The sequence below is a fragment of the Mesoplodon mirus genome, assembly GCF_964341445.2.
Source record: "Mesoplodon mirus genome assembly, chromosome: 11".
Lineage (NCBI taxonomy): Eukaryota > Metazoa > Chordata > Mammalia > Artiodactyla > Ziphiidae > Mesoplodon > Mesoplodon mirus.
Window position 1 is genome coordinate 21,289,462 of NC_138987.1, and position 14,859 is coordinate 21,304,320.

The window sequence follows — 14,859 nt, forward strand, 5'->3', positions numbered from 1 at the left end:
GAAAATATTTTGTTAAAAGGATTAGGATGAGATTAGCATTTGGTAAACCCTTTAAGGTTTATGCAGTGCTTTTACATTGTGTCATTAATCCTAACAATACTTTGTTAATAAGGGATTGCTAACCACTTTTTACAGATGTGGCTCATAAAGATTAAGTGATTTATTTAGCATTACATAGCTGACTTGGATTTGAGCCTAAATCTTCTCATTCTAAAGCAGGGTTTCTCAGCTTCAACACTATTGCCAATTTGGGCCAGATAATACTTTGCTGTGGGGGACTGTCCTAGGCATTGTGGATGTGGAGCGGCATCCCTGGCCTTTGTCCAGAGATGCATAGCACACCATTCTCCCTGCATTCTCCCCAGCTGTGACAACCAACTACAAGGCAAATGTTGGCATATATTGTGGAAGGGGGACACAAAATTGAGAATCGCTGCTCTAAAGAAAAAAAGGAACTGAGAAATAAAGTGATGGCATGACGGGTGTTATGTACGAGTGATTTGAACCATGGTTTACTCAAGTGAGACGGACTCAAGTGAGTCATTGTGCTGTATAGTAATTTAATAATAGGCCAATTGGAGTTTGAGAGATTGCAGTTTGGAAATCTGATTAAGATATTCATTTAGTTTCTGGTGATGACAGCTATTATCACATTTTTAAGAAGCAGGACTTCAAACATTCTAGAAGAACAAAAGAGTGCCTACATTTATCTCATTAGGAGGCTCCACTTTCAGCCCCTTGGTCTGTTGGGAAGTAACTAAACTTGTAGAGTTCTGTGACCCCACCTCACCTCTCTACTTTGTGCCTCAGTTATATCTGGGTGGTCTTACTGTTTCAGAATTCTCTGACTTGGATCTCTCACTTTATTTCAATACACTCCATGTCTGTTTCAAGCTGAATTTATGAAATGACCCCAATGCTGTGTTATTCACATAACCAGTAAACCTAGTTTTGGGAAAGCTGTAATTGTCTGGGTACATATAAAAATATATAATTTCTTAAAATGTAAAGTGTTCTGGAAATGTGAATTACTTATTTTCATATTATCAACACCCCCAAACACATTTTAACATTTTACTAGGAAGCACAATATAATGTTACTAGCTAAACAGTAGATTCAGTAACAAAACAATAATAAAAATAATAGTTTTGTACCGTGCTTTCTGTGTGCGAGGAACTATTTTAAGTGTTTCATGCATATGAAAACTTATATAACCCTTATATAACAACCATATGAAATAAGTACTGTTATTATCCCCATTTTAAAGATAAGGAAATTGAGGCACAGAGAAGGTGAGTAACTTCCCAAGTTCTCATAACTAAAAAATGTCAGGCTTAGGGACTTCCCTGGAGGTCCAGTGGTTAAGACTCCATGCTCCCAGTGGGTTTGGTCCCTGGTTGGGGAACTAAGATCCCGCATCCTGCATGCCATGCGGCCTAAAAAAAAAGAAGTGTCAGACTTAGAATCTGAACCCAGGCATCCTGGCTCTAGGGGCTGTCCTGTTCATTATTCTATACTTTACTGTCTTTTAAAGATTTCTTATAAAAATGGAGTTCATATAATTGGTAGGTTTCTGAGCCTGATATTTGTTGATACACAATAGCTGTTGAATAAGAAAGACTCATGCCTTGGAAACTCTTCCCCTATTTGGTGGTAGACTCCTTGGCCTTTAGGGGGAAAAAAAAATGAAAGGAAAATAATTGAGATTATTGGATTTTTTAATCTCCAAAATATGATATAATTGATATTTTAAGGCACATAATTCAGAATGTATACTTGGGTATTTTCCTGTTTTTCATCCCCAGCAAAGAATTTTCATTTTTGCTTATTGATGTTAAACAGAACCAACAACTTAATTCCTTTTAACCTTAGATGTTACAACTGAACTCTCAGGAGCAGAGGATGCCATATTTCTTTACCCAATAGTTTTAAATTGGTCGGTCAAAGGTGCTGTGAAAGAAGGTAGGTGACCTAAACGTACATATGTTGTTCACTCACCGTACTGTTGAAGATGTTTTATTCTGTGGATTCTGTTGTTTTCTACTTAAAGGTTTCCCTTGTTCTAGGCAGAATATTTCAGGTTCTTACCCATTCAGAATAAGGCAGGCTCTTGATTGCCGAGTAATGAAAGAGACCAAAATAGGTACCTGATTTAAGTCTGGAAAGACAGAACCTTGATGGTGACTTACTTTGGCAGTAAATAGTGTTATTATGAAGCTTACAAAAACTAGGGAATTGAAAAATGTGTTAGTGATCTTTAAGCTTAGCTATGAAGAAATAGCAGCATTATTGCTTATCTCAGAGTGAAATATAATAAAAATTAGGGTAACTAGTTATTCTGGCAATTATCAGCAATTTTTTTCCCACCTAGTCATATGTTAGAGGCAACTTTTAAGAAATCTTACAACACCAAACTGTTTGAAAAATAAATGAAATTTAGACCGTAAAGGAATATTTGATTTTAGAAAAACAATAGTTTCACCACATTTACTCCTATACATTTTTTAAAAGTGAGAAATTTAAAAAGTAGGTTAATAAACTCGTCTGTTACAACAAAATGACTAATAGCAATAGTAACCTTTCAATGACAATGACCAAGTGTATTGGTGATTATATATGAACCTTCTTGTTTTCACAGTTATGAAATTTAAACAGAGACCTAGATTCCTGGAATTCTTTACACAAGTTATGCAAAAATGTATGAATGATGAAAAATTTCAACTTATGGTGGAGATAACAAATCCTGTCTATGACTTCTTGAAAAGGTATTTGTAATATCTGTTTTATTAGCATTAACAACTTTAAAAAATGAGTAAAATTGTTCCTTAAAGATATATAAAGTTGACAAAAAAGAGAGTGGGGTATATGCAGTTAAAACAGCCATCTGGGAGGTAGTGAGTATTTATGTCTGTGTAAATAAATAAATAAAAATATTCGTACAGCTGAACTAAGGAATAATAGAACATGTTTATATTTATAGCAGGAAATAAATTAGGCCTTTTGCTATTGAGTCAGGTTGGATGATAGCATCTCTAGGCTATCAGCATCTCTCGCACGGACTTTTGGGTCCACTTATTTATCTATCTAATTAATTTTTTCATCCAGTTTTATTGAGGTATAACTGACATACAGCACCGTATAAGTTTTAAGGTATACAGCATAATGATTTGATTTACATGTATCATGAAATGATTACCACAGTGGGCTTAGTGAACATTTATCATCTCATATAAATGCAACATTAAAGAAGTGGAAAAAAATTTTTTCTTCCTTATGATGAGAATTCTTAAGATTTACTCTCTTAACAAGTTTTATTTATAACATACAGCAGTGTTAATTATCTTTACCTTGTTGTACATTACATCCCTAGTTCTTATTTATCTTATAACTGGAAGTTTGTGCCTTTTAATTATTTTCAGTAATTCCCTCTCCCCCCACCCCCTTCCTTTAATGTAGTCCCATTTGTTTACTTTTGCTTTTGTTTCCCTTGCCTGAGGAGACATATCCAAAAAAAACCTAAGACCAATGTCAAAGAGTATACTGCCTATGTTTGCTTCTGAAGTTTTATGGTTTCAGGTCTTACATTTAAGTCTTTAATCCATTTTGAGCTTATTTTTGTATGTAGTGTGGTTTTAAGGTCCAGTTTCTAATTCTCTACAGTAGCAAGCAGAGCCATTCCTTGCGGTTCCCATATATATATGTGAACGGGAAGTTCCTTAAAAATAGAAGTAGTAAAACTTAAAGTTAACCCTCTTATTCTCTAAGCCTGAATGGCTCTCTCTGCCCACAAAGAAAATTGTTGTGTTCTGTGCCAGTTATGAGAGATGCCAAGTGAATCCAGCTTTTCTTCCAATAATTGGGTTTCAATTTCAACACTGGACATAGGTCTGTCTATCTCATTCTAGGAAAAGAAAACATCAGTGACACAAGATCTATTTTAAAAATGACGGCAGAAGAGAAACATTCTCATAAAAACCTACGGGAAAATATTCTTCCTAAAATAGGCACTACATTTATTAGAACAAAAACTTGGAATATATGTGCTTCATGTTTTCAAAAGATGAAATTGCTTCTATTAAATCAGGCCATGGTAATGAGAACTGGCCAGAATTAGAAAGTCCCAGAAAATTAAATAAACCATAGCTAAAATGAGATGTTTGGAATCTGTAATTAATATTCTTGATACCATACAAAATCAGAATGCACTTTCAGTGAGCAGTAAAAGTTGAAGGGCTGACCATGGAGGTCCAATGGAAGAATAATAGATATTCTGAAAGAGGAAAACAGAATAAGTGGTTTAGACCACTGGTATAATAAAATATGTGAGTTTGGAGATTGAGCAGTATAACTGAGTTCAAGCCAAAGGTAATGATTTCAATTTTTAAGGCTGAGCAGATGTTTTAGGATGTTCTTCTCCAAGTCAAGGAGTATAGGGGAGGGGCAGCTGCAGCACCTTGGTTTCTACTTTGATAGCAAATATCTATTTTCTTTTTATGTTTGTATGCATGACATATCTTTGCACAAAGAAAAAAATTTTTTATACTTCAACAGACAAATATGCAGCAGTATTTTCTTCCAATTTTATACTTTCATGGTTTAGATTTAATATTTTAATCCATATGGAATTTCTTTTGGTGTAGGGTTTAGATTAAAAATTAGGGTTTTTTTCCTGTAAAAATTAAATCAACTGTCCTGGTAACATTTAAAGAGTAATCTCTTTGTTACTTATTTATTTATTTATTTATTTGTGGTACGCGGGCCTCTCACTGTTGTGGCCTCTCCCATTGCGGAGCACAGGCTCCGGATACGCAGGCTCAGCGGCCATGGCTCACGGGCCTAGCCGCTCCGCGGCATGTGGGATCTTCCCGGACTGGGGCACGAACCAGTGTCCCCTGCATTGGCAGGTGGACTCTCAACCACTGCACCACCAGGGAAGCCCATGTTACTTATTTTTAATGCTACCTTTTCACATTGGTGATTCTACTAATAATGCTTATAAATCACAATGAAGATATTTCATGAATTTTCATGTTCTACATAAAAAAAATCAAAATATATGAAAATAACTGCTGAAAAGACAAGGCTAATTTGATAGAAACAGTAATATTGAGAGTTTAATGTACTACTTTAAAAAGACAGAGATCAAAAGGACATAGAAAATGTACATAATATAACTAATAAGATTAATTTTAATATATCTGGCCAATTGAGATTAAATACCCTTTAAAGCACTTATTTAATTTAAAAGTGTAATATTTAAGCTGCAAAATAAAGCTCAGTAAATCACCTAGACTAAAATTTGTAAGGACCACATTCTCTTACAGTATAATCAAACTGAAATTTTATAACAAAATAAATTGCTGGCATATATAATTATTGGCATATATAATTATATAATTTTATAACAATAAATTACTGGCATATATAATTGTATATAATTATAATATGTAAAAAAGAAATCTAAAACTATAGAGTGTTTTGAAAATCATGCTAATGAGAAGCCCACATATCAAATGTACTCAAAGCAGCAGTTAAAGACAAATTTTAGCTTTAGAAGCTCCTGTTACTTACTAAATGAGAAAAATAAAATCAAGTGAACTTTTATTGGACTTGAGAAATTGGAAAAATAACAAATCTAAGAAAGCAGAAAGAAGAAATAAAAAATAAAAGCTGAAATTAATCAATTTTAAGTTGGTTTTAAAATAGTCCAATTGGCTAGGGTTAGTTCTTTGAATATATGAATAAATGGGGTAATTTTCTGGCCAGCAAAATAAGAAAAAGTGAAATGTAAGTAATCCAAAGAGAAAATAGTCATAAATTTGGAAGTTGTTAAACATTAGATAACAGTGTATGTAGTTTAATATGAATAAATTTGAAAATCTAATCTGTAGTGATGATTATCTGGAAAATTTTAAATTATAAGAATTTACTGAAGCAGTAAAAAAAATTGGAAAGCCCAAAACCTTTTTAAGGTTAGTTCCTTCATAGGAACAAATAATTTTGTTTTACATAAAGCTACTTCAGAGCATGGTTATAGTTTCCAAGTAAATTTATCACAGCAGGCTCTGATAACAGTTTTGTAAAAAGAGAATAAAAAAATAGAAAATTAGAGATCAACTTTATTTAGAAGTATATAGAATAAAAATAAAACACTAGCTTATAAGTTTAGCAGTGAGAATGTAGATTTTGTTCTCAGTATAAATATAGTAGAAAATCTAAATATAATTATCATTAGTAGTCCAAGGAGTCTTTTTTTTTTTTTTTTTTGCGGTAGGCGGGCCTCTCACTGTTGTGGCCTCTCCCGTTGCGGAGCATAGGCTCTGGATGCGCAGGCTCAGCGGCCATGGCTCACGGGCCGCTCTGCGGCATGTGGGATCTTCCTGGACCGGGGCACGAACCCGTGTCCCCTGCATCAGCAGGCAGACTCTCAACCACTGCGCCACCAGGGAAGCCCCAAGGAGTCTTTTATAGGTGCTAAAAAGTCATGTGGTGATGTTCAGCAGCAATTTCTGGCAAATTAGGATTAGAAGAAGATTTTCTGTTAAAATATGCAATACAACAAAGAAACCTATTATACCTTCTATCATTTAAAATTGTTCTGAAAGTCCTTGGGAGCACATTAAAATAAGAAATAGAAATTAGGATTAGAATTTATGTGATTATCACATAATACAGTCTCAAAAATGTTTGTCAAGTGAAATCCACAGTGAAGTACTCTGAAAATAGAGAGGAAAGATTGATATCTGTAAATACTTATTACTTTTTTTTTAACTTAATTAACTGAAAACTATCAGAATTAATAATAGAATTCCATAGGATGGGTAGATGCAAAATCAACACTTTGCTGTATCAACTAGAAAATATAATGGAAAAACGATCCCATTTCTGTGAACTACAGGATTAAGTTTATCAGGAATTGTGAGGGGACTTAGGCTAATATAAAGACCAAACATCTTTCTTTACTAAGAGGTGTGAAAAAAAATGATTTGAATAAATGGAGAGCATAGTACATACTTGATAAGCAAATGGAATATTGTGAAGATTTCTATTATTCTCAAATTAATTTGTTGGCTTAATGCAATTGCAGTCAGATTAGTTTGTATGGAATGGGCTAGAATAATGAAAAATATTAAAAAAATAAAAAAGCGTGAAAGAGAGCCTTGTGCTGTCAGATAAAGAATAACAGATTTGTGTTTGTGAAATAATAGGCAGACAGTCATTGGAACTCAATGTTTTGGGTCAGAAACAGGCAGTGATATAGGTAATCAAAACAATAAGTCATGAAATCAAAGATCAATAATGATGATTACATAACAATATAGAAGTACTATATTTTTCATAATACAGCATAAACAAAAAGCAGTCAGAGTTAGGAGGAAGCAGTCTATGAAGAGGCTGAGGAGTGGAGGAGTTTATTCCGTGGATGAGAGTTCTGCAGAGCATGGGGAGAACGCTGAGAGGGCTGGGAAGATGGTGGCCCAAGTGTACACCCATGACCTCCTCTCCTTCCCACCTGTTTCTGGAATAACAGCAATAAAAGCATTCTGGTGGGGTGGGAGAGAGAGGAGGTAGAGAAGAGACAAGCTCGTTGGAAAACAGCAGGCAACTAGAGTCAGGATGCAAGTAGCAGAGCAGAGGATAGATTCCCAAGTCCCCGGTGATCAGTGGTCCAAGCTTTGTAGTTCAGGCAGACAAATTATTTGCCAAAATGAATGCCAACTAACTGGGAGACTCTTGGAATTGCTGCAGCTTAGCTGGAGTCCCAACCAAGCACAGGATCCAGGATCACCTTTATCAAAATCGAAGTGAGAGGCTGACCACTACTGGGACCAAAATGAGTTTGGGACCCCAGCCCCTGGAACTAGCTACCAGATTCACCTGGTCATTTCCTTCACCTTGTGTTAATATGACTTTACATTTTATTTAATTTAAGCTTTTGGATCCCATTTATCATGTTATAGCAGGGTGGTGTTGTACCTAGCAAGTACTTACCAGAAGAAATATAGATTTTAGGAAATATGTAAATTTCAAGGAAAATAGGTAGTAAGTACCAATAGAGGGAGGGATAATAAGTGACCTTACAGTATTCGGAGAAGGGGACAGGTTACCACAGGGGTCGATGGCAGATTAAAAAAAAAAACAAGGTTGAGAATCCTTCCAGGTGATTGGGGGGAAGGGAGAACATTTAGTACTGTCCGCCTTTGGCATCCACTCTGCATCCAGGCGTTCAGCCAACCATGGATCGGAAATATTCGAAAAAAAAATTCCGGAAAGTTCCAAAAAGTAAAACTTGAATTTGCTGCACTCCCGTCAACTATGTACATAGCATTTACATTGTATTTACAACTATTTATATAGAATTTACATTGTATTTAATTAATTTATTTATTTATTCCAAAGAAATTCAGGCTAAATGCTTTCATGATTAAAAGGTATCATTCTTTTTTAAAAAAATATCTTTATTGGAGTATAATTGCTTTACAATGTTGTGTTAGTTTCTGCTGTGTAACAAACTGAATCAGCCATATGTATGCATATATCCCCATATCTCCTCCCTCTTGTGCCTCCCTCCCACCCTCCTTATCCTATCCCTCTAGGTAGTCACAGAGCAGGGAGCTGATCTCCCTGTGCTATGCGGCTGCTTCCCATCAGCTATCTATTTTACATTTGGTAGTGTATATACGTTCATGCCACTCTCTCACTTCATCCCAGCTTACCCTTCCCCCTCCCCGTGTCCTCAGGTCCGTTCTCTACCTCTGCGTCTTTAGCTGTAAGGTTAGGTTTTGTATTTGAGGTGTTTCTTGTTTCTTGAGGTAGGATTGTATTGCTATGAACTACCCTCTTAGAACTGCTTTTGCTGCATCCCATAAGTTTTGGGTCATTGTGTTTTCATTGTCATTTGTTTCTAGGTATTTTTTGTTTTCCTCTTTGATTTCTTCAGTGATCTCTTGGTTATTTAGTAGTGTATTGTTTAGCCAGCCTCCATGTGTTTGAAAATTTTTACAGATTTTTTCCTGTAATTGATATCTCATAGTATTGTGGTCAGAAAAGATACTTGATATGATTTCAATTTTCTTAAATTTACCAAGGCTTGACTTGTGACCCAAGATATGATCTATCCTGGAGAATGCTCCATGAGCACTTGAGAAGAAAGTGTTTTCTGTTGTTTTTGGATGGAATGTCCTATAAATCTCAATTAAGTCCATCTTGTTTAATGTATCATTTAAAGCTTGTGTTTCCTAATTTATTTTCATTTTGGATGATCTGTCCATTGGTGAAAGTGAGGTGTTAAATCCCCTACTATGATTAAATTACTGTCAATTTCCCCTTTTATGATGGCTATTAGCATTTGCCTTCTGTATTGAGGTGCTTCTATGTTGGGTGCATAAATATTTACAATTTTTATATCTTCTTCTTGGATTGATCCCATGATCATTATGTAGTGTCCTTCTTTGTCTCTTCTAGTAGTCTTTATTTTAAAGTCTATTTTGTCTGATATGAGAATTGCTACTCCAGATTTCTTTTGGTTTCCATTTGCATGGAATATCTTTTTCCATCCCCTCACTTTCAGTCTGTATGTGTCCCTAGGTCTGAAGTGGGTCTCTTGTAGACAGCATATATACGGGTCTTGTTTTTGTATCCATTCAGCCAGTCTATGTCTTTTGGTTGGAGCATTTATTCCATTTACATTTAAGGTAATTATCAATATGTATGTTCCTGTTACCATTTTCTTAATTGTTTTGGGTTTGTTATTGTAGGTCTTTTCCTTCTCTTGTGTTTCCTGCCTAGAAAAGTTCCTTTAGCATTTGTTGTAAAGCTGGTCTGGTGGTGCTGAATTCTCTTAGCTTTTGCTTGTCTGTAAACGTTTTAGTTTCTCCATCAAATCTGAATGAGATCCTTGCTGGGTAGAGTAATCTTGGTTGTAGGTTTTTCCCTTTCATCACTTAAATATGTCCTGCCAGTCCCTTCTGGCTTGCAGAGTTTCTGCTGAAAGATCAGCTGTTAACCTTATGGGGATTCCCTTGTGTGTTTTTTGTTGTTTTTCCCTCGCTGCTTTTAATATTTTTTCTTTGTATTTAATTTTTGATAGTTTGATTAATATGTGTCTTGGTGTGTCTCTTTGGATTTATCCTGTATGGGACTCTCTGCACTTCCTGGTTTTGATTGACTATTTCCTTTCCCATATTAAGGAAGTTTTCAACTATAATTTCCTCAAATATTTTCTCAGTCCCTTTCTTTTCCTCCTCTTCTTCTGGGACCTGTATAATTTGAATGTTGGTGCATTTAATATTTGCCCAGAGGTCTCTGAGACTGTCCTCAATTCTTTTCATTCTTTCTTCTTTATTCTGCTTTGTGGTAGTTATTTCTACTATGTTATCTTCCAGGTTACTTATTCGTTCTTCTGCCTCAGTTATTCTGCTATTGATTCCTTCTAGAGAATTTTAAATTTCATTTATTGTGTTGTTCATCATTGTTTGTTTGCTCTTTAGTTCTTCTAGGTCCTTGTTAAACATTTCTTGTATTTTCTCCATTCTATTTCCAAGATTTTGAATCATCTTTACTCTCATTACTCTGAATTCTTTTTCAGGTAGACTGCCTGTTTCCTCTTCATTTGTTTGGTCTGGTGGGTTTTAACTTTGCTCCTTCATCTGCTGCATATTTCTTTGTCTTCTCATTTTGCTTAACTTACTGTGTTTGGGGTCTCCTTTTCGCAGGCTGCAGGTTCGTAGTTCCCATTGTTTTTGGCGTCTTCCCCCAGTGAGTAAGGTTAGTTCAGTGGGTTGTGTGGGCTTCCTGGTAGAGGGTACTGGTGCCTGTGTTCTGGTGAATGAGGCTGGATCTTGTGTTTCTGGTGGCAGGACCGCGTCCATTGGTGTGTTTTGGGGTGTCTGTGATCTTACTATGATTTTAGGCAGCCTCTCTGCTAATGGGTGGGGTTGTGTTCCTGTCTTCCTAGTTGTTTGGCATGGGGTGTCCAGCACTGGAGTTTGCTGGCCATTGAGTGGAGCTGGGTCTTAGCATTGAGATGGAGGTCTCTGGGAGAGCTCTCGCCAGTTGATAGTATGTGAGGCCGGGAGGTCTCTGATGGTCCAATGTCCTGAACTTGGCTCTCCCACCTCAGAGGCGCAGGCCTGACACCTGGCCAGAGCATCAAAGCCCTGTCAGCCACAAGGCTCAGAAGAAAAGGGAGAAAGAAAAAATAAAATAAAACAAATAAAGTTATTAAAGTAAAAAAAAAGAAAAATATTATTAAAATAAAAAAATTTTTAAAGTAATTAAAAAAAAGAAGAGCACAACTATACCAATAAACAAATCCACCAATGATAACAAATGCTAAAAATTATACTAAGATCAACATAAAAATCAGAAACTAGTCAGTCACATACAGCAACCCCAAGTCTACAGTTGCTCCCAAAATCCACTGCCTCAGTTTTGGGATGGTTCGTTTTCTATTCAGGTATTCCACAGATACAGGGTACATCAAGTTGATTGTGGAGATTTAATCTGCTGCTCCTGAGGCTGCATGGAGAAATTTCCCTTTCTCTTCTTTTTTCGCACAGCTCCTGGGGTTCAGCTTTGGATTTGGCCCCGCCTCTGCATGTAGATCGTCCTCTGGCATGAGTTCTTCGCCCAGACAGGAGGGTGTTAAAGGAGCAGCAGATTAGGGGGCTCTGGCTCACCCAGGCCACGGGGATGGAGGGGTATGGAATGTGGGATGAGCCTGTGGCGGCAGAGGCCAGCATGATGTTGCAACAGCCTGAGGCGTGCCGTGTGTTCTCCCTGGGAAGTTGTCCCTGGATCATGGGACACTGGCAGTGGCAAGCTGCACAGGCTCCCGGGAGGGGAGTTTTGGATAGTGACCTGTGCTTGCACAAAGGATTCTTGGTGGCTGCAGCAGCAGCCTTAGCATTTCATGCCCATCTCTGGGGTCCACGCTGACAGCCGCGGCTTGCACCCATCTCTGAAGCTCGTTTATGCCGTGCTTTGAATCTCTTCTCCTCACACACTCCGAAACAATGGTCTGTTGCCTCTTAGGCAGTTCCAGACTTTTTCCTGGACTCCCTCCCTGCTAACTGTGGTGCACTAGCCCCCTTCAGGCTGTGTTTACGCAGCCAACCCCAGTCCTCTCCCTGGGATCTGACCTCTGATGTCTACATTGTATTTTAAATAATCTAGAGATGATTTAAAGTATATAGGAGGATGTGTGTAGGTTATGTGAAAGTACTATGCCATTTTATATAAAAGACTTGAGCATCCTTGGCTTTTGGTATCTGAGGGGGTCCTGGAACCAAGCCCCTGCAGTTACCAAGGGATGAATGTAGTCATCTAAAATGCTTATCTCTTGTTGATATCCAGAAGTTGATAGTGGCTGGGAGCTTGCACATGATGGAACTAAAAGGACTGAAGTCCGTTGGAAGCAAGGTAGTTTGTCTAGGGTCACTCTTATGTAGTTATTTTCTCAGTTTTAAAGGGGAGTGTTCACGTTTTATTTTCAGTTCAGTTCTATTCTTCCTAGATCCTACTTCAACTCTCATCACATTTTTATGGTGTGATTTACATTTTGCTCTTTTGAGAGGCTAGCTATTCGTTGACAACCAGGAGTATCATAGTCTCATTTATGCGTGGGACACAACCAATTTTGGGAGTTCTTCTAGCATAATTTCAGTGACAATACTCATTAAAGGTTTATTACTTTGGGGTAGTTTTATAAATTCTTGCAGATCCTTTTAACTGACTTTATCATTTTGTATTAGGAGGAATGAGTCCCTACTTGGAATAAAAAAAATGAAATATAAGGACAATACTTTGTGTAAAAAGATCATCAAACCTATGAAGAAGTTCAGCGCTGCAGTAGTGGAGATTGGAAGAGTAAGTTTCATATAAATTTTGAATTTTAAGTTAATGAACTTAAGAGATTCATGTATCTAGAGATGGTTGGCTGTACTATAATTTAGTATAATGTGAAACAGAAGAGAATACCAACAAGCATAATTTTATAATTATGCAATATATTTTCAATCTTATCACAAGGATATTTTTATAACCATTTTTTTTGTCTACAGGGCTACTTCTTTTACTTTTGATAATAATTTTAATTGAAAGGCATAAATAAACCACTCTTTTAATGTCAAAAGATAAGCATTAGAGTACAAATAAATTATAGTATTGTGTTAAGATTTTAAACTGGATTTGTAACATTTTTGTTATCTCCCATGTTAAGACTACAGAAGTGAAGCCCAGACAGAGATCTAAAAAAAAGGAAACTCTAAGAGAATTTTTGAATACAAATCCTTTTATTTCTGAAATGGAGGAGCAAGAAAGGTATTGATTGATTAATTAAGTAAATGTTTACGTGAGGGTTACTATGTGTTGTGCATTATTTTAGGCACCAGGGATACATTGGTAGACTAGACAGATAAGATCACTGCCATCAGGGAGCTTACATACTAATAAAAGGAACACAAAATAAACAAAGACACAACTAAACAATTTATTTTTTAATTTATTTTATTTTATTTATTATTTATTTATTTTTTATTGGGGTATAGTTGTTTTACAATGTTGTGTTAGTTTCTACTGTACAGCGAAGTGAAGTAGAATTCCCTGTGCTATACAGCAGGTTCTCATGAGTTATCTGTTTTATACATATTAGTGTATATATGTCAATCCCAGTCTCCCAATTCATCCCACCACCCCCCTTCCCTCCTTGGCATCCATACCTTTGTTCTCTAAATCTGTGTCTCTATTTCTGCCTTGCAAACCGGTTCATCTGTACCATTTTTCTAGATTCCATATATGTGCGTTAATATACAGTATTTGTTTTTCTCTTTCTGACTTATTTCACTCTGTAAGACAGTCTCTAGGTCCATCCAAGTCTCTACAAATGACCCAATTTCATTCCTTTTTATGGCTGAGTAATATTCCATTGTATATATGTACCATATATTCTTTATCCATTCATCTGTCAATGGACATTTAGGTTGCTTCCATGATCTGGCTATTGTAAATAGTGATGTAGTGAACATTGGGGTGCATGTGTATTTTTGAATTATGGTTTTCTCTGGGTATATGCCCAGTAGTGGGATTGCTGTGTCATATGGTAATTCTATTTTTAGTTTTTTAAGGAACCTCCATATTGTTCTCCATAGTGTCTGTATCAGTTTACATTCCCACCAACAGTGCAAGAGAGTTCCCTTTTCTCCACACCTTCTCCAGCATTTATTGGTTGTAGATTTTCTGATGATGCCCATTCTAACCATTGTGAGACGATACCTCACTGTAGTTTTGATTTGCATTTCTCTAATAATTAGTGATGTTGAGCATCTTTTCATGTACCTCTTGGCCATCTGTATGTCTTCTTTGGAGAAATGTCTATTTAGGTCTTCTGCCCATTTTTTGATTGGGTTGCTTGTTTTTTTGATATTGAGCTGCATGAGCTGTTTGTATATTTTGTCCATTGATTCGTTTGCAAATACTTTCTCCCATTCTGAGGGTTGTCTTTTTGTCTTGTTTATGGTTTCCTTTGTTGTGCAAAAGGAACAAGACAATTTAAATTTTTGATAAATTTTATAAAATAAATGAACAGGGGGCTTCCCTGGTGGTGCAGTTGTTGAGAGTCTGCCTGCTGATGCAGGGGACACGGGTTCGTGCCCCAGTCCGGGAAGATCCCACATGCCGTGGAGTGGCTAGGCCCGTGAGCCATGGCCTCTGAGCCTGTGTGTCCGGAGCCTGTGCTCCGCAACGGGAGAGGCCACAACAGTGAGAGGCCCGCGTACTGAAAAAAAAAAAAAAAAAAAAAAAAGAACAGGATGATATACTATAGAGTAACTGGCCTGGAGTGGAGGTGGTGATAGCAA

General features: G+C 36.6%; 1 protein-coding gene across 1 annotated transcript in view; it reads left to right on the forward strand.

The window, feature by feature from the left end:
* Window positions 1-14,859, forward strand: part of CFAP54 (cilia and flagella associated protein 54) — a gene marked incomplete at its 5' end in the record, with an annotated part of 318,667 nt that overhangs the window by 123,694 nt on the left and 180,114 nt on the right. Inside the window, 4 exons of the mRNA XM_082636308.1 lie at window positions 1,874-1,963; window positions 2,640-2,766; window positions 12,757-12,871; window positions 13,224-13,324. Coding sequence (XP_082492434.1) covers window positions 1,874-1,963; window positions 2,640-2,766; window positions 12,757-12,871; window positions 13,224-13,324 — 433 coding nt within the window. The remainder of the gene's footprint in view (window positions 1-1,873; window positions 1,964-2,639; window positions 2,767-12,756; window positions 12,872-13,223; window positions 13,325-14,859) is intronic.